At 38.2% G+C, this 19,327-nt stretch overlaps 1 protein-coding gene across 8 annotated transcripts in view; it reads right to left on the bottom strand.

Moving 5' to 3' along the window:
• The window catches only part of STN1 (STN1 subunit of CST complex), a 40,293-nt gene that overhangs the window by 14,779 nt on the left and 6,187 nt on the right, over nt 1-19,327 (bottom strand). For 2 of the 8 annotated variants that reach the window (XM_086899416.1, XM_086899415.1), the window contains exons 2-6: nt 17,929-18,053; nt 10,328-10,464; nt 7,812-8,099; nt 5,704-5,799; nt 1,597-1,668 (exon numbers count right to left, since the gene is read on the bottom strand). In XM_086899416.1, the coding sequence (XP_086755542.1) occupies nt 1,597-1,668; nt 5,704-5,799; nt 7,812-7,902 (259 nt within the window). In that variant the 5' untranslated portion in view covers nt 7,903-8,099; nt 10,328-10,464; nt 17,929-18,053. The remainder of the gene's footprint in view (nt 1-1,596; nt 1,669-5,703; nt 5,800-7,811; nt 8,100-10,327; nt 10,465-17,928; nt 18,054-19,327) is intronic. The other 6 variants (XM_086899411.1, XM_023929808.2, XM_086899417.1 and 3 more) reach the window with 3 other exon arrangements.

Raw genomic sequence — 19,327 nt, 5'->3', positions numbered from 1 at the left:
TATTTATTTAAATTGTTCACCTGGGGAAAATATAAAAGGGAGAAAATACTGATTTACCACTGAAAACGTCATAGATGAGTTGCAAAATTGAAACATAAATTTGAAATTGTTTTTTGTAATTTTTTTATTTTGTCATGCTAAGATGGATGAGAAGGGAAAAGAAAAGTCAGCTGAACTTTTTATATAAAAGAATGAGTCATCTGAGGTGGGGCCAAAGCATTCATGTGATGCAATTTGATGTCTACACTGAGGTGAATGCAACTTGAAAGAACTTCATGTTTACATAACACAACTTTGTAAGACGTTAAATCCTTCATAACTTAAAACCTGATTAATGTTCCAAGGATCCCTGATCACAATTACAATAGCCTGGAAGAAAGTTTCCTGTGCCCCCTAAGAGCTTTCTTTAGCAGGTACAAATGAATGAATTGCCATTCTTAGCATAGTGTCCATCCAAGCACTACTGCTGTATGTGTAAAATCAGAATACAAGTCTGAAAAGCATTCTTGGCCCTTATTCTATTTCAAGCAGTATTTCATGCAATTCCTTTTAATGCATCTAAGTTCCTCATTTAAGTTCCTCAAAACTGACTTGATTGCCTGTCTCCTTTTTTGAGAGCTGTGCCAGATCATCACCACTCCAAAGTGAGAGCTGTCATCCACATTCCGGTTAGGACCGTTTGTACCACCTGTCATATGATTCTTAAATATAAGGATGAATTATCTGTCTGTATAAATGGGCTTGTTCCACAGACATCAGAGTTTTTAACTTTTACATCAAGCTTTCCTTTCTCCATTCTATTAATATGTATCCCTAACACTGCAGATGACACCAGTAAGATTTATTTCAGTAGCATTTGATCAGCTCCATATTAGGGTTGTCAATCCACTACATGAGCCAAGAAGATCCAAAGTAGAAAGAATTCTGCACTTTTATCAACAAGAAACAGTGGGAGAAAAAGCAAAGAGACAGCCAGACACTAGTAAGTTGTTCTCTTAGTGAGTACAATAATACTTTCATTTCAAATGCACAATTACTGCACACGTAGGACTTGCCCAAATTGTAAAAGACTGCTGGCATCCTCCCACTGTGTTTGAAACTACTTTCAAGTTCATTGTTGAGAAGTGTCTGTATGAGCAGGAGTATATGAATACAAACAAAGCAAGGATAAATCCTGAAACCATAATCACAAGGGTAGGTCAATGGACTAACTTTGGAAACAGAAGTTGTGGCACATTTCCAGCCTAGTTCCTTACTAGATGAAGTCACAGAAATAACCTTAGGCAAATTCTCTGAACAATGTCACAGCATAGAACTAAAATATCATATTACTCAAATAAGGAAAAGGCAGGGACAGGACATAATGTAATAGTTTTATTGGCATCACCCTTGAAAACAACACAAAAATGAAAAGAAAATTCCCAAAATGCCCCAAGGCAGTATGATGTGGTAGTTTAAAATTAAAAATAAAAAAATAATAAAAAATTGAACAGTTGAATTTGCTACTTTGCAAGTTTGATCACTTACTAAATTATTTAAGACAGATGTAAGTAAAAACATACAGTCAAAAGAGGACTTACTCATTTGATAAATTACCTGATAAAGGTGTTTCTGCTACCATGGGATTTTTCCAGCAGACACAATTTATAACTCCAGTACTATCATCCACTGAAAAAAAAAAAAAAATTGCAAGAATTACAGGCTAGGAAAGCAGGCAGTCATGTTCCCAGAAGTGAAGATACATAAATATGTAGGGAGATAACTGCAGAGGGTATCTCATTCCAACTGGTTTGGAAGGTAAAGTGGGTGTCCAAACTCTATTAACATATCTGAAATAATTTCCACAGTTGCTTCAGACATGGCAGTAGCTCAGCACCAGATGTGCCTACGTGCATAATCAGCAAAGTAAAAGGTATATTATCAAAGAAAGATCATACACTAATTTATATTATGAGGCTTCAGTACATATATTGGATACTAAGGGGTTTCAATCTCATTGACAAGGTCAAGAGAAGAATCAGTGTTGAAGGCTGAAGTCAGACACATTAAAATAGGAAACTAGGCATAAACCACAGAAGCATTACTATACTATTACAGTGAGAAAACAGCACTTCAACATTTGGGGAATCAACCATGTGAATAAACCAGGAGTGCAGCTACCTGCAGCTGCATTGGTTTCCATGCCAATATCACACACAAAGTCTATTGGTCTTTCCAATATTAGGTGATGTCCAGGGAGCAGAAAGGCAGCTGCTCTAGGCAGGAAGGACAGAAGACAGTACATGCTTGTGGTTCTGCTCTAAGCCAGGAATTCCCAACTTGAAGTGTAGGTGCTGGTGGCATGCACGCCACTTCCGCTGCTGAAAAGGCTCAACACCTTCTCCTGAGCACGGAGCTGTTTTTCCTGTTTTGCCAGTGTCCAATGAAAATAAATTTTACAATTTCTGCTCCAGGCACTGCATTGTCAATGAGAGCAGGAAAAGACAAAACTCAAAGGAAACTAAAGTCTGTCAGAAGAATCAATTTTCTGTTGATAAGGGACTGTACATAGATGGCCTGTACAACAAACACTCTAAATAGAAAGGCACTAAGTGTCTGATCATCCAGCCAACGCACATTGCTTCTTGAATGTAACATCTCCAAGACTGAGATTCCACTCCTCACAAAAGGAAACCTGCAATTTTCTTCTGCTCCTTAAACCAGGTCCATGACCAAAAATGTAACAGCAATGTTTTCCACAAAGGTGCTGATTGGTACCTGCAGTCATTTCCTCTGGGAACCACAGCATCAAAGCGAAATGCCTTTGCATTGTCTCACGTGTTTTAAAACAATCTCCCTGTTTGGAGGGGGTCTAATTTCAAATCATTGTCCTGCCTTCCTGTTTCCAAGCAGTTTAGCTGCACATTCTTATTAGCAAACTTACAGCACTTAGAAGATGCAGGCAATTCCAAATTGCATCACAAAAGTATGCTCCTCTCTGCTATCTCTGTTTTGAGCTGCTGTGTCTGCAACTATTTCAGCAGCTTTAATTTTGTACCGGAGCACAGGTAACAATCTGGTGGTAGGATTTCCTCTCCTTGGTACAGACAGACAGCAACTATTTTAGTAGGAGTCAGAACCCTGATAAGCAATGCCAAGCCATCCATGCAAGCCAGCAATGGCAACAAGAAGCAGGGCAGATAACATTTCACTCTTGCATTCCCACAGTTTCTAGATGTTCCAGCTTGCACCAGCTGAGACAGACAGGCTTCCTAAGAAGGGCTTGGAAACAAACCAAATAAGACTGAAGGATTAAGAGGCCAAACTCCTCCTCCTCAATGTAACAGCTGAAAACAGAGTCCTGGAGAGACTGACCTGTACTTGATCACGCAAGGAAGCTGATAGCAGAGCAAGGTTCTGAAACAAAGCTTTGCAATTTCACAGATGAAAGCTTTGAGCAAAAAGACAAGTAACTCCTGAAGCACACATGAATGAGAACTCTTGCAATTGTATTCTAATTAGACAAGAGAATGTTAATGCACTCAAGGGGTCTACAAACTTTTGAAAACTTCCTGTACTCCCTGTGCCGCCCTTCCTCATTTCTTTGGGTTTTAACTTTTGTTTATTTGTGTTTTTGGTGGGTTTACTTTTTGTTTGTTGGGGTTTATTTTCCTGGTTTTTGTTTGTTTGGCTTTGGTTTCTTTGAGTCTTGCTTAATTATTTGAGGGGTAGTTCAAAGCTACCTGTTAAATGAGATAATTGTATAAATTTTTATTTCTTTATGACAAAAAGGGTATGGTTCTTGTCAGGCTTGCATGAACCTACTGAGATGCTGGTGGGTTTTTTTTATTTGAGTTGATTTAAAGTCAACTGCCTTTCAGTCTTTCAAGTCAGTTTTGGAGTACAAGGAAAACCACATGTGATGTTTGGTTTTGTTAAGACGGAAAGGGAAAAAAAAATGTCAGAAAGGTGCATTAGGTAAAATATGAGCTTGATCAAAGCTATGTTTTAATTAGATATCTTTCTCCTAACTTATCATAATAATAGCAAGAAAAAATCAAAGTGTCAAAATCAGATATTACACAGCATGTATTTTTATTTTTTAAGTCAGGAAAGAGTAAATTAACTCTTTTTTACAATTATATTTTCATCATTAGTTCTGGCTGTAGAGTTTTTAGCAGAGGACCTAAGATTTTTTAAAGTGAGTGATATGTATTCTGAAGCAGACAGATAGGAAATGAGGCGGGAGGATCATGGCAGGGACAAAAAGACATTTCAGTTCCCTATCAGAGGGAAAGTACATGGAGGGAATTGCTTTGTAAGTCACTTTCAAGCAGATGGAAAGTGAGCAAGTCCTGAACAGTGTTGCACTCCAACTGATGCAACCCCTGTGACTCATCAGAGTCTGTTGAGCTGAGAGATGCAAGAAGTTACAAGCAGGAAACTGTCTAAGAAGTTACAATTTTGCACTGGTGGAGTCGGCCTGCCTGAAAGGGAGGGCAGGCTGGGGAGAGGCACCCTGGCAGGTAGCCTGAAAACTCAAACCAGGAACTGCTGGAACAAAGACTGGAGTTGGATGTGAAAGGACAGCAGGAAGCCAGGCTTAATGTGAGCTGCACTTGAAGGTCGGCTGATCTAAAGCCTTAATTCCACTACTCTGCAGTTTCTTTTTATTTCTATTCCTCCACTTTCTGTCCCAGTCAAACATTTTCAACAGATTTAGTTGTTAAACTGATGCTGAGAGCAGCATGGAAAACCCTTAACTGTAGAATTGGTTTTATCTTGATCATTTTGATTCCATCTTCCTCTGTTCTCATGAAGTGATAAATGCATTTGCAGTCAATGCCACTCTGCAGCAGTTTGATGCTGGGAAATTCATCAGCTGTATCTTCACAGTACTCCTGAGGGTCAGGGAACTGCACTTTTACAAGCAAGGGAATTGGGAAGGAGAGGCACTCTGTGACTCACCTCTACCACAGGAAAATCCATGGCAGAGGAAGACACTGGCCATAAGAGCTTCACTAGGATCTGTGCATTTGGCTCCCCCTTCCTACTGAATGACCTCCCCCCACCTTTTCAAACTTGCCATATCACCACTGCTCCATTCTGCTTTTTCTCCAGATGTAAAAGACAGCTGAACAAAATGACAATCAGATGTTTCCATGTTAATAAAACTGAATACTGAGAAAAGCAATACAGAGGAGACAACTCCCAGCTGGTGTTGGCAAGGACCGGTACTATGATGCTTGAGTTCATTTGTTAAGACTCTTGTGCATCTAAACATAAACAATTGCTATTAGAAGTTGGCTCCAAGATATGACAAGACATTCAAAAAGTCAGAAGAGATTTCTAAGGTTCCAATATGGAAGAAGCAATTTCCCATTTGTGGCACTGTTAAATTTATTTGCATCAGACCAAAGAGACTGGAAATAGGAGAGGAAGGTGGCAGAGTCCAGTGACAAAGCACCAAAATGAAGATTTGCTACATAGCCCCACATGAATCAATTACTCTGTGTTAACTTTTTAATTCTCTATTTTGGGAGATAAACAGTAGCTTCCCTACATTTGCCAAGTAATCTCAGCTGTAGACATACAGATTAGGATAAGAGCACATTTGTTTCAAGAATACACAATGAGCAAATAAGGAAACCTTTCAATTCTAACAGTAACTAAGATTAAAGTCTGGTAAGTGCAAGAAGGAAGAAAGAGAGACATTTTCCTTACCTCCACAATTATAAAAGGCGTCTCGCTCCTTTGTTTGAACCACTATCCCAACAACATCCACCTGTCTTATCGGATGGCCATTATAAAAGAATATACCTAGACACAAAACATGCATGATTAGTGTAACGATTCTTTCAACACCCTACCCTACATAGTCACATTTCTCAGTAAAAAACCATACTTTCTTACATATTTAATATATCTTAAATTATACAGTGCCTACACAGGAAAAATTCCCTGTATCACTGAAGAGTAGGAACACTAAGAGGAGAAAGTATCAACTTAGGATAGCAAAAGCTTGCTTTTGTAGAGTGTCAGAATCTTATTAACCTCTTGTTTTCTAGCACGTTTGGATCTGAAAAAAACCCCTGTTTGCTGCAAGCATTAAGGTGGTTTTTATTTGTTTGTTTTGTTGTTTCATTTGGCTTTTTGTTTTGCTTTGCTTTGTTGTTTGGTTTGGGTTTTTTTTATATCTTCATAAGGCTTCAGAATAAATAATAGAACACAAAGGAAGCAGTTTGAGCTTCTCACAATGCAGCTGTTCCTGATTAAGGCAGAGCCTCCAAAAGGAAAACTAACATAATTCTGTCTTTCATTTCTAGAAGAACAGGAGCCGTGGGGGCAGGGGGAGATCAACAGCTCTCTCAGACTGCAGAGTACACTACTGCAGTCATTGTGGACTGCATCCTGAACTTCAGTTTCTGAAAACATGCGTTCTAAAATCATCCCTTCAAAGCTATTTTTGTGCATCTATAAAGATAACTTAAATAACACTTAGAAACATGTCCAGGAAACAGTGAGAAATCACAGCCCAGTGGACTCTGACAGCACTGAGGTTGCCTCACTCTGTAATCCCTTTCAAGAGAGTGACAAATGTTGTTAACAAACACTAATGTAAACATCATACACTGAGGCTTCACAGTTCAGCAGCAGGAGGAAAATAGGGCAATAAGCTCCAAATATACCCTGGGCTGGCTAGTTTTCAGTGAATGTGTTGTCTTCAGTTTTCAAATACTTCTGCTTTACTGAAATAAGCCATCTGGGATGTTCAATAACTGTCTTCTGAAAACTAGATAACTCGAGGGACTCAGAAGGGAACATTTGGCTCCATACACCGTGGCAAGTGTTATTCTTACAAAGGGAAACACAGCAGCAAGGGAGTCAGAAAAGTATTCTGTATTAAAAAAACCCTAAATCCAAAATCCAAAAATAACTTGTCCTACATAGCAAGCAGCCTTAAATGAGCCTAGAATTAACTTCCTGCAAGACAGAGAGAAAACACAAAAGTTTCAGAAGAAATCAGAGGTGATCAGCCAAGCAGCTCATAAGCAGAAATTTTGCTCATAAAAATCCATGGCAATGTTTTGAGGATGCATTTATGGTTATCATCTCAGATCTGGCTATACTAATCATGCAGTCACTGGTCAGGTCAGGCATAAAGAATGATTAGCAGGTCTGTCCACTTGTCTCACATTTCATTTACCAGAGCACAAATAAACACTGCAAGAGAAACCCCCAGTGGAGATGCTCCCAGTGTATGTAGTCATTCACCAAATCATACAACATCTCTGTAAATGGTCTGGGCTAGTTTCAGGGTAAGTTTGTGGAGCAGAGACTCCAAGCTCCTGATTATGCAAACAAGCAACATGTTATTATGTTTGTTTCCCAGCTAGTAAGCTGAGTTTTGGCAGATGACAGATACCAAATAAAACTGGTTTTCTCCATACCCATAAATTCATATAGAACTCCACCCTTACTGTCAGAGAAACTACCCAAATAAATTTGAAGAATGAAACTATATTTAACCTATTAGAAATTGCTAGACTTGATTACTTCAAGGTGTAACTTACTCCTCCTGCCAGTTTATTTCTTCAAATCAAGTCCATATTGGTAGCAATAAATATATACTAAATATTTGAAGCTGTGGACAAACACATTCAATGAGGTTCCTAATAACCCAGTAATCAACAGACAGAGCAGAATGCCATTACCACAACAGTCACAGCAGTGCTAGAGGGGGCTATAGATACAGGGCTCTCTAGGGCAAGTTCTGATCATGTCTGTACTAGCATAACTGTGCTGTTTGCCATTCCTTTAATTATTATTACCTCCTTTTATGCTATTTGTAGCTTCCCTTGCTTGTTGATAAACTGTCACAAAGCAGCGGTGCACGATAACTCTGAGAAAACTCATTTCCATGATGTGATTATGTGTTACAACTGAGTTTGACACCCACTCTCATTGAGAGGCTGCTAAAACACCACAATTGCTGTTTTTATCTGGGAGCCTTTCCAGCCTTCTTGTCACCATTTATAGCAGCAGAGTAATTGGCCAGGTTTACTGCTTCCCTCTGTGTCGTTTTAAGGGATTAGTCACTGTGGCATCAAATCCTAATGCTTAAAAGTGGAAAGAAAAAACTCATTAGGTCATTCAGTCCGTTTCCTCAGGGCCAATACAAGACCATTTTGTACAGTAAATTCCTGGCAATCTGTACAGTCAGGATATAAACAATCCCAGTGAAGGGCATCCCACCTTCTTCCTGGGAAGGCTGTGCCATGGTCTAACAGATGTCATTCTAGGGATGTTTTTCCTGACATTCAGTCTGTTTTTCTTTCCATTTTTCCTAGTTACAACTTTTTGTTTTGCACTCATTCATTCTTAATTACCATTACTTAATGACTGATTTATAGCCAACCATATACTTAGCTTCAGCTGGTCTTTAAAAGCCCATTAAATGCAGGAAGCATTGACAACAAACACCTACGTTCTTCCTTCCCCAAAAGGTATTAATTTTAGTGTTTTTGTTTTGCTATCATTTGTTGCCAACAATTAAGACACACTGAAATGTCTGGTTTGGTATATATACAGCACCAGGAGAATAAACAAAATTCAGGATGTTGGTTCTAGAAAAATTAATTTTATTTGAAGTTTGGTTTAGAAAATGATACAGGATTGCAAGCAAGCTTAAATGTGCAGAGTGCCAGATGCACAGGAAGTGGAGAAAGATCAAATGTACCAACTGTAAAGGCTGATATCTTGATATGACAGAACCACCTCCTTAGGATCGTCTTAGAAAAAAAAGGGTAATAACAAAACTAAAAAAGTTCCTGAAGCAGAAGTCAACTCAGTTAAGTAAAAGAACAGAAAGAGAAGTAAGAAGGGAAATTCAGGTAATTTGAAGGTAAAAAAGAGAGCAGGACTTTACTTTCTAGGACTTTTCCTGCTACCATGAAATGTTTGTTGGTGTTTATAAGGTTAATTATTCTCAATACGTTTTCACACGTGTATGTACTGATGTTCAAGTCTAAACTACAATCCAATTCTTCTGGCATTGAATTGTGTTGTATTTTGTTTGAAAACAATTAAAATATCTCTAACTGATGAAGAACAGTTTTTACCAGATGCATTTCCTACAGCAGTACTACTAGAAGATGTTTGTAAGACAGTTCAAAAAGGCCTCTAAATAAAACTTACTGTAGGACAAATATCAACAAGTCTGCAGCCTAATTACTGTAATGGATTTAAGACAAAACTCGCCTGCCATGTTAAATAACAAAGATAGATTAGATAGATTAGATTAGATAGATAGATAGATATTTGTGGTTTGTGAAGTCCTTATGTACATAAAAATAGTTGCAAGAAGAGAAAAAACCTGCCAGTCCTTCATTTCTCCAAAAATAGCACTGCTGCTATCCTTGCTGTTAAAGAAAACTGAAGAAGAATAACAAAACCTACAAGCAAAGCATATTCAAAGAGCCAAACAGGGGTACTTAGTCTCCATGGACAGAAAAAAAATAAAAACCATAAACAAAACATCAAAACCAAACCAAACACATAAACTGTACTTAGGGCTTATTGCTTTTCCTCATTAATTCTAAGTTCTTTGGGTTCCTCCCTGATAATCTTGCACTGTGTCAACTTCAGTTGGGACTAATGAACCCTTCGACAGCAGAAGACACACTGCAGTCTATTTAAAGTCTGTGCAGTGAAAACAGAAATCCAAGGTCAGAGCTGTGTTGCTTCAGCCAAAGCTCACATGTGGGTGACACTGCAAACCAGCAGGACACAGACTGCAAAGCAGATAAGGAGTAAGGTCCAGCATGGAGGCCAGAATTTACAATAAGGCTGTTCCAATGTATGAAGAATATTATGTATCTATCATAATAAAAAATTAAGGAGACAAAACTTCAAAATATGTATTTGTTTTCTAATGTACTAATATCCATAGGAAAAAGGAAAATCACATCCAGTGATGTCATCAACTGTCAAAATTTTCCAAAATATGTAGAGACAGTGGGGAGAAAACAATACATATGGCCAGAAAGAACCAGAATTTTTAAGAAATAACTTTATCAGAATATAACAAGCATTACCACAGAGAGGAAATACATTACCTTAATGTAAAAGAGGTTCTGAAGAGAAGGAAAAGCCATTTTAACAAATAAATTTTATTTTTCATATACATTTCACATACAGCCTAAAAAGATATTAATGTTACTTAGCTTAAGCATATGGAAAACTACTTTACTGATGTTTGTGAAGTATTCTTCAATCCCTTGATAAAAAGCACAACATAAATCAATTATAACATTGTGTATCATAATCAGCACATATAAATACATACCTGGCACCTGTTTAGATTCTCTCATTTCTATAATATCTTTAATATAGAGTCTTGCAAATGCAGAAAATACAGGATCTATCCCCCAGTGCAGAGAAGGCATCTCTTCTTCATACTTGGACTCAGACTGCATCCAAAACCTGTGAACACAGAAGGATTTGTAATTGATTCCTACACAGGTGAAGAGCTGTTCACATATGCCCCAGCTAAATGAAAAAACAGCCCTTGAGTTTACACACAATAACACAGCAGAGCTGAAGATGAGACACTGGAGTTTATCTAATCTAATGTTATATTTATCGATCAATATTTCATGTGTCACCACATGAAATATTCGAAGTATCAATACTCATGATTTGTTTGAAGTACTGAGAATCCAGCAACAGCATTTCCCCCAGTAACTTCAAATTAAATAGAATTTTAGAGATTTTTCCTCTCCAAATCCATAGAGAACTGAAGTCAACATTTCTTTAAAAGAGCAGGATTGTGGGATCCTGAGTGGTTACTTTCTCTACAGATGATTATTATTTCCCTCATCATTCTCCTTCCCACCCTTAACATATTCTTCTCATAGTTCATCCTGTGCTTTATTGTGGATTGAGGGAGGATGACTATTTAAAACAAAAGCAGCCATCCCTTCCTTATTTTGAGCATGTAGTCTCCACTAACTTTGAAATTGTTACTTTCCCCTTTTACCCCTTCAGATTTCAGTTTAATGCCTGCCATCTTCTGCCATTACAGATCCAGTTCTCTGCTTATCACAGTGTTGATATCAAAAACCTCAGCACTTGATTCAGGAAGATCCTCATAAAGATTTGGAAGCTGAAAATATTTTCTATCAGCTTCTCCTGTATGGACATTGTTCCTGTAAGGCTTTCCAGGTCACCTTCCAGTGGGTGTCAGCCCCTTGCAGCTCTAAGTCAAAGGTGCTAAGTGGACTGATTTTGAATTGTGTACCACAGGGCTGAGATTTGGCAGCTCCAGTCTCCTGAGAGGAAGCAGCTCCCAGGGATCTCTGCAGTCTGGGAGAAGCACTGGTAGGTACAAATGTAGAGACAACATGCCATGAACATCACAACAACACCTTGTCTCACTGAGAAACTGCAAAGCTTGGATTCTGCATGGTTTTAATGTTTAAACTTTAATTTGAGGAAAGGGAAAATAAAAAGGGTGTAGCACAACAAGCCAGAGTGTTGCTAACACCTACTCTATACTGTGTACAGAACTGCAGTGACAATCCAATTCCTGTCCAACTTTTTTTTTTTTTTCATTTAAGTAAAAAAAAAAAAAAAAAAAAAGGCCAGTGTTATTTACCCTTCCTTGAACTCGTCATTTCTTTGGTGAGACATTGAAAATATCTGATTTAGTCAGTTCCAGCAGTAAATTCACCATTGAGTAACAAACTGAAATAGTTTTGTTTACACCTGGATTCGTATCTCACTCCCCACTACAGACAGCTCTTCCCAACCTTTCCATTTTTCACCTGCAAGATCTACTCAAAAATGTCCCATTCCTTTCTTACTCAAGTCTCCCCAAGAAGCACCCTTTTTCTCCTGCTGAATTGAGACATTGCTCAATAGAAATTTAGAAATTAAGCTGTTAAGTGTATGATCTTAACACAAGCTGCTATTCTTCCATATGGCAGTTCTTTGGATACTTGCTACACTCTATGTCAAATTTAGACCATAAAATTTCTCAAGGGAACAAATATTTTGAACCTGTATTTTATTTGACATGCTCATTTTCTTAACAAAATTAGTCTCTTCATCTCTTTTTGATTGCAGTCTCTAGTACAAAGTTATACCCCTTTCAGCTTCATGCCCCCCAATTTACTCTGCATGGTTACAAAGCCTGTCACAGCTCAGCACCTGTTTTTCCTGCTAGACAGACAGCAGACTGAGATAACCAGCCAAAAAGGGACAATCAGGTGACAAGTCTGTCTAACCTTTTGTATTTTGGGTAAACAGACACTCCTTGGGGTAAAAAGCAGAAGTCACCCCTGCATATGTGTGCATCTGAGGGGAAATCAATGAAGCAGTTCCACTGGACATTAAAAATTTCTGTGTTTTGGCATTTTATAGCCACTTGTCAAGTCTGAAATGTCCAAATGTTAACAAATCAAATCCAAGCCACACTTTTAGCTTAAATGAAGCATCTCCCTGAAATTTTTTACTGCTTCCCTGTTCTGAAGGGAGATTTCTGCAGCAAAAACTCTTTCTATGTCAGAAACTATTGGGAATTAAATCTCCAATTCTGGAGCTTCTTTCTTACTCCCAGGCCTTGTTACAGCTCTTCACTGGAGATATTTACACCCATCATAAGTCTTTATGTAGAGACCACTCTACTTGGTTCAAGCCTGCTACAACACTTTATCTTACAGGGCTTCACAGGATTCCTTGGAATCCACAGGACAAATTTGCTGAAGTCCTGAGTTACAGACATTCCATTCACACTAGGGTAGGACAGTGGAACCATACCCCAGCCACCCACTCATTTTCAGCAATGTCTGACAGGCACACAAGGGTATTCTGCACAGCAGCCAAAGTCTTTCCTGGCCTCTTTGCGGTCCCAAAAGCCCTCCTAATCCTTGACACCACCCAAAACCAAGCCTATTTTCTTCCTTCCCTCCCAAGTGGCCAGCTTGGTAGCTACATTTCAACAGTGGCCTATTTGAAGCCAAAAACTTGTGGTCAGTTGGAAAAAAAAAGATATTTAGTGCCTCCTGCATGTACTGCTTGGCTCCAATACTGCTAGTACCAGACCATTCTTCTCAACAGTTGTCTGTCAGCTCCTAAAGCAAAGCAAGATGTAAACTATTTCCAAAGGATCTATTCACTGAGTTTCCAAGCTTGATTCAGGCAGATTGAGAGTATTAAAAAACATAATTCCTATAAGGCTGACAAAACTCTTCCAATCATTTATCTTTTGCTATATAATAGTCTCTTCCCGTAACTTTTTCTTAAGTTGGCACAGGAAGCCTCTCTATCCTGGGGTTAATAAATGAGTCATCCTGGCAAAAGTCGAACTTTCCATTATGTTACAAGTGTTTTCAGCTCTTAACTGGTACCATTGGTGATATGCTATCAGCAAGGAAGATAAGAGCTGCCCTGTACAATGAAGATCCAAGGGGCAAATAGGGACATTGTGAAGATGCACAATGTTATAATCAATGAGAACCAGACAGCAAACAATAGACAATTCTGAACAGATACTAATATACAGTACAAATGTTTAAGGATCAAACTGGCTTTTGCTGGGAGATGGTGATCAGGCTTAGCAATATAAACTACACAGAGTCCTAGCAAAAGGTCATTCATTTCTGCATTTTAAGTGCAGTGTAATGACTTCACTGCAGCAGGGTTGTTGTAGTGCAAGGAATTCAATCCTGTTACAGGAGAAAAAAGGCAACAGAAGCATCTAGTCCACAAATTCATTAGATAGAAGATATCAGAATTCTATTTTTAACTCCAGAAAAAGGCTATGAAGGCATAATCAAAACTAAAAAACCAAGTTCTTCTTGGGAAAATAACTCTGTTTGAAGGGCAAAAATCTAAAGTTTACATAGTAGGTATCTAGATACAAATAAACAAGAAGCCACAATTTGAGATCATTCTAACATATTAAAATAGGGCTGTCTCTTCCAACCCCTGCTATCAATGTTAGCTTTCCTGACTCTGCTTGACTATCAAGTCCATAATCCTCAGAGGGATCTTGTGAGCTCAGTGAGGTATTATCCTAGAAGGGAAAGCAATGAAAATTGGCACCCTTCCCAACCATGCCACCCCCCAAACCCATTTTCTTTCTGCCCTCCTAAGCAGCCTACCTGGTAGCCTTATCTCTATAGCTTCCTATTTAACACCCTATTGATTTATTCAGTAGAATCAGCCCCAGTCAATAAATTTCTTGGCCCATATTCTTGTGCCCACCACATACCTTTTCCAAAAAAGGTAAACAGTCTTCTTCCAATCCCAGTGCAATAGAAACCTCAAAGAAGAGTATCTGTTTTAATGTTTCTTGTTGTCTTTTTTCCAAATTTGATTAACAACCAGAGCTCTTGGAGAAAATTGCCTTAGCTTGAGATTAATCATTTTGAGCCAAGAAAATGTGTCTTGCCAGCAGCTGTCTGCAATTGTTCTGCAAGTGCTAGCACACTGCTGCAAAAACTCTTTCTCAAGTTAGCTATGAATCACAAACAGAATTTATGCACTCACACTGGCAACTTAAACATCCTACCAGGCTTTCACTCTTCTACTAAGGCTGCCACTACTATGGTAGCACTGACAATTTACACTGGAAACAGCTCCTAAACAGTTGGAGTTGCCAACCCAGTGCATTAAAACTACTTAAAGTCACCACTGGTTTACTTGAATAGATTAGGCCAGAAATTGCAGCTGTCAAAAACTGCTTCACAGATCAGCCATTCCTGCCACAGACAAAGCAACTTGTGGAAAGAGGAGCAGAGTCAACAGCTGGGTTTTGTAACACCCTCTGTCATTTGAATTGAAATCATCTGTGTCTGAGTCAACATACTATGTAACAAATGACTATTATTCAACTCTTCATGATCAGCCGAGGCAATTCCAGCATGGTACAGTCAAACCCACCATTTTTCAGGAAATGTTTTTAATTACCTATAGGCGCATACAACATTTTGAATTAAAACCAAATAAACCCATTGTATTATCATACAAATAAATCTTACTGAACTGGGAAGTAAAGCTTTTAGCTGCAGTTAACATGGAACAAAGAAACACATGAAACTCACCCATAGGTTTTTAAAAAATACATAATTAAAAGAAAGTTTTAATACTGACATGTCTGTTGTGTAACAGTCTTCCAGTGGAGTTAATGTCTCCATGTCATAAGTTTTAATGTGTTTCACTCCCTCTGATTTCACTTTTGCACAGCACTGTCTCGAAAACCTTCTGGACAGGTGCATGTGGCTGTAGGAGACCAAACAAACTAGCTCCTCCACCATCCAGTCTTGGAAGGGGGACAAAGCCTACAGTCCTAGATTGTCTCCTTTTGGCACTGAAACTTGTTTTATATAAAAAGGTTTTGGCATTCAATTTTCCAAAAGCATGATTCTGAAAAACTAACAGGGAAGGGTGTAACAAAGTAAACAGTAAAAGTAGCTCTTTCTGATCCTTCTCCCATGCAATGGATACAATTTCCCATGGATCAAGAAATCAGCCAACCACTCAGCAGACCAGAAAACTAGCTTTGTATTTGTCATGGTCACCTGTAAGCTTACCAGAAATAAGGTAGTAGGGACTCACTACTGATATTCAGAAAAGCTTCTCTCCCTATGTGTATTTTAAAGCTATTGGATAATCACACTGAAGTGCCTTCTTCAACTAATTCCCTAACCTGTCTCAAGCGAGGGCAGGAGGAAGCCTATGAGGATGATTAACTCTGAAAACTCTTAATCACTCACAGTGCTGCCACAATGAGCTGAGCTGAAGAAAAGACATTCTTTCACTGGGAGAGAAGATTCTTAGTTATTATTGCAAATTAAAAACAAACAAACGTAAAAATAAATTACTTCTTATAAATAGTTTCTTGCTTGGAGGAACAGCAGTATAAAAACTGTGATAGCCAGATGATTCCAACCAGGCTGTCAAAAACTTTTTTGACAGATGCTTTTAATCAGGTGGTGATGCTGCCCCTCTACTCAGCCTGGTTAGGCCACATTTGGAGTGCTGTGTCCAGTTCTGGGCTCCTCAGTATGAGAGAGACATGTTGCTCCTGGAGTGGGTCCAGCAGATGATTAAGGGACTGGGCCATCTCTCCTATGAGGAAAGGCTGAGAGCTGGGCCTTGTCAACCTAGAGAAGAGACACCTAAAAGGGGACCTTGTCAATGCCTAGAAGTGTCTGAAGGAAGGGTGTCAAGATCACAGACCAGGCTCTTCAGTGCTGTTGGGCAATAGGACAAGAGGCAAAGGGCAGAAATTGCTGCACAGGAGCTCCACCTGAACGTGAAGAAGAATTTCTGTGCTGTGTGGGTGAACACACACTGGAGCAGATTGCCCAGAGAGGCTGTGCAGTCTCCCTCACCGGACACATTCCAGAACTGTCTGGACAAAATCCGCAGTAATGTGGCTAAGGGGTCCTGCTTAAGCAGAAGGTTGGACCCTTCCAACCTGATCTGTTCTGTGATTCTGTAATTTACTGATACAACACAAAGGAATTAACTAAAAGAGAAAAGAGAATAAAACCTAATTCACCTCAGCTTAAGGCAACACAGTTACCTTTCCTACTCTCTTTTAGCAGTGAAACAGACGTAAAGTCACCTCCTGAATGAAGATTTTCAAATTTCAGAAATTGGCATAGAAATGACAAGCATGGGCTTATAGCTTTCAAGGCTACTGTGCCTGTGAACTCCACAAATTTGACTCAATTTGTAGAGGAAAATAATCCTGCCCATTCCCCTCCCTCCTTCCCCTTTAAACTGGTTTATGCATATGATCTAAATTAGAACAGCCTCTGGATTAAGTCAGAATTCATATAAACATTCATAGTACTACAGAACAGTCCATAACAACCTGAGACTTCAAAATAAATAACCTATTATTTGGTCTAGGCACACAGTTGTGATTTGAAGTTTTTAAAATATTCCTGGCACATACCAAAGCTTTAGATTATGACAGATCCACTTAATGTTCTGAAATCAATTTGCATTTTATTTTGCTGTAGAAGTGAACCTTTTAAGTATATCAGAATACTGTGAGACTGTACATGGAACAAGGTGTCAAATAGCCCTTTTCTTGATACATACAAAGTCAATCTATTTAGAATAATTTTGAAATTTCAGATCCATCTAGCACCATCATAAATTTTATGAGAATAACTAAAGGCTGAGATTTCTCATTTGGAGTGCTTTTGTGTTTTTTTGTTATTCCAGATTTTTTTTTTCACCTTCAAATAAAGACCCATCCTGTCTGAAGGCCTTTCTTGTAGAGAAATGTTTAAACATCCCAAAACTCAAATCTGTGCAGAATATAAGGTGGGGAGAGGGGGGGAAACATTGAGCCCATATACTATTACAGAATTATCTGTTTTACAGGGAGATGTTTGAAGAACAAAGTAAGAACTTTCAACATAAGAACAAAGCATTTGTTATTCTTTTCTAATGCTCCTCACACATGTCCTCTGAGCCATCATCTAGGAAAAGTATCAAAAGGGTGGGGGTTTTGTATGAAAAATGGTACAATTCCCAGCCTGCTACTCTCTGAATTTCTTTTGCAACTGGGCCTTCTTTCTGAGGAGCAGGGCTTTTACAACTGAAATCAAGCATAGGGTTTCTTAGCCATACCCAGGCTGCTCTGAACCAGGCTTTAAACAGAAAAGTTTCAGAAATACCAAAACTGTACTGATATTTCTCAGTTCCTTAAGACAAATTTTACTGCACAGTATTTACACTGTATGCTGTGAATAATCTAATGGTAGGTTCTCATCTAAGGAAAGCTGGCTCATAATCATTTATCTTCAGCTGCTAAAATATTAGAACCTGCTAAAAATCCAGAAATTGTCCTTCATTAACCTTTGGTTTAAGCAATTTTTGTAATTCTCTGAGGATGTTCTGAAATAATGAATAACTTACCAATGTTCCATCTGAGGTCTGTCCAAATCTCATCACTGAGAGATGGCATAGGACTGATACAGAACAACCCCAAACTGTTCAAGAATACCTGTCCTGCAACATGAGTGTCTTCAGTAACTCCTTCCCTGTGGAGAAAAGGCAGCTAGGCTTGTTTGTTAGTAATGATTTTTGCCCATATTTAAAAACTTGTTCCAAATCTTATTGAAAGGCACTAAATGGACATTATTTAGATTCTTGAAAGAAAATACCTCCCTGATGACTATGGCTGTAACTTCTTCCATGAATCACTGTCACAGCTAATATGATAAAGTCATTACTATTTCCGACTTCATGGTATGTAAAGAAACCAACAGCCTTTTATAAACTAATTTGAGTGTCTCCTTAATTGCATTTGAATTTGAATAAATACCATTTCCTACCTCATGCTCTGTAAGGAAGTCACTCCTGTATACTCTATCCAGAAAGATACATTAGTGCTCAGTCAGAAGCCACAGGAATTATTTTTCATGTAGGTAATTTTATTTTCTGCTACAATTCAGTCTATGTAATGTGATGGGCTTTTTTGATTTAATCCATAAATATCACACAGTGTACTATAAAATGTAATTTTGAAGATTAGCTATTAAAGATCCCCTCTGTCAAAAAAATAAACATTTCAGGCACTTGAGACAAAAACTGCATCACATCACAATACTCTGTTTTGTCATAAGCAAGTGCTAGTGCCCAAAGTTTGCACAGACTATTGTTGGACACACAATAGCTGCTGTTTGCCTTAACAATTGACATATTATTGCAGCTCCACTCATTGCTGCTGTACCAAGATGAGACCCTACAGAAAACCAAATTCTACTTTACAATACAGTCAACTATTTTTTTGCCTCATTTTCTAAAACAAAGAGAACACCGTTGCACACATCAAAATTATTAAAACATGGTTGTAATGCAAAAATAACATTATGCAATGAAAAACTTTGCTGGTTTTTTTCAGTAAAATAATCTAATATTTTAAAGTCTAGGTTTACATTAATAAACAGTTGGTATCTCGCATTCTATGTTATTTCCCCTTTTTGCTAGTAGACATATCTGCAATATTATCCCACTGCAATGTCACAGGGATATTACTAGGAATTCAATAGTCCTTAGTGTTAACTTTTTGTCAAATTTTCCTTTATCGTGCAAGTAGGAAATGTTCCCTATTTGACAGAATGGTATATTTTTAACAGTAATTGTAGAAGGCATAATAAACTTCCTGGTTACACTTAACATGAAACCAGCATTAGGTATGATGGCTGGCTAGCCAGCCTTAAAAATAAACAGATTTAAAAAAAAAAAAAATAATTAAAAAATTCATATTACAGAACAAGTTATTTGCTCTCAAGATTCCAGAGCTGATCAGGAT

Source organism: Cyanistes caeruleus, chromosome 8 (assembly GCF_971803275.1).
Source record: "Cyanistes caeruleus chromosome 8, bCyaCae1.hap1.1, whole genome shotgun sequence".
NCBI classification, from domain to species: domain Eukaryota; kingdom Metazoa; phylum Chordata; class Aves; order Passeriformes; family Paridae; genus Cyanistes; species Cyanistes caeruleus.
Note: the sequence above shows the minus strand (reverse complement) of the source record. Positions and strands in the feature narration are given on the sequence as shown.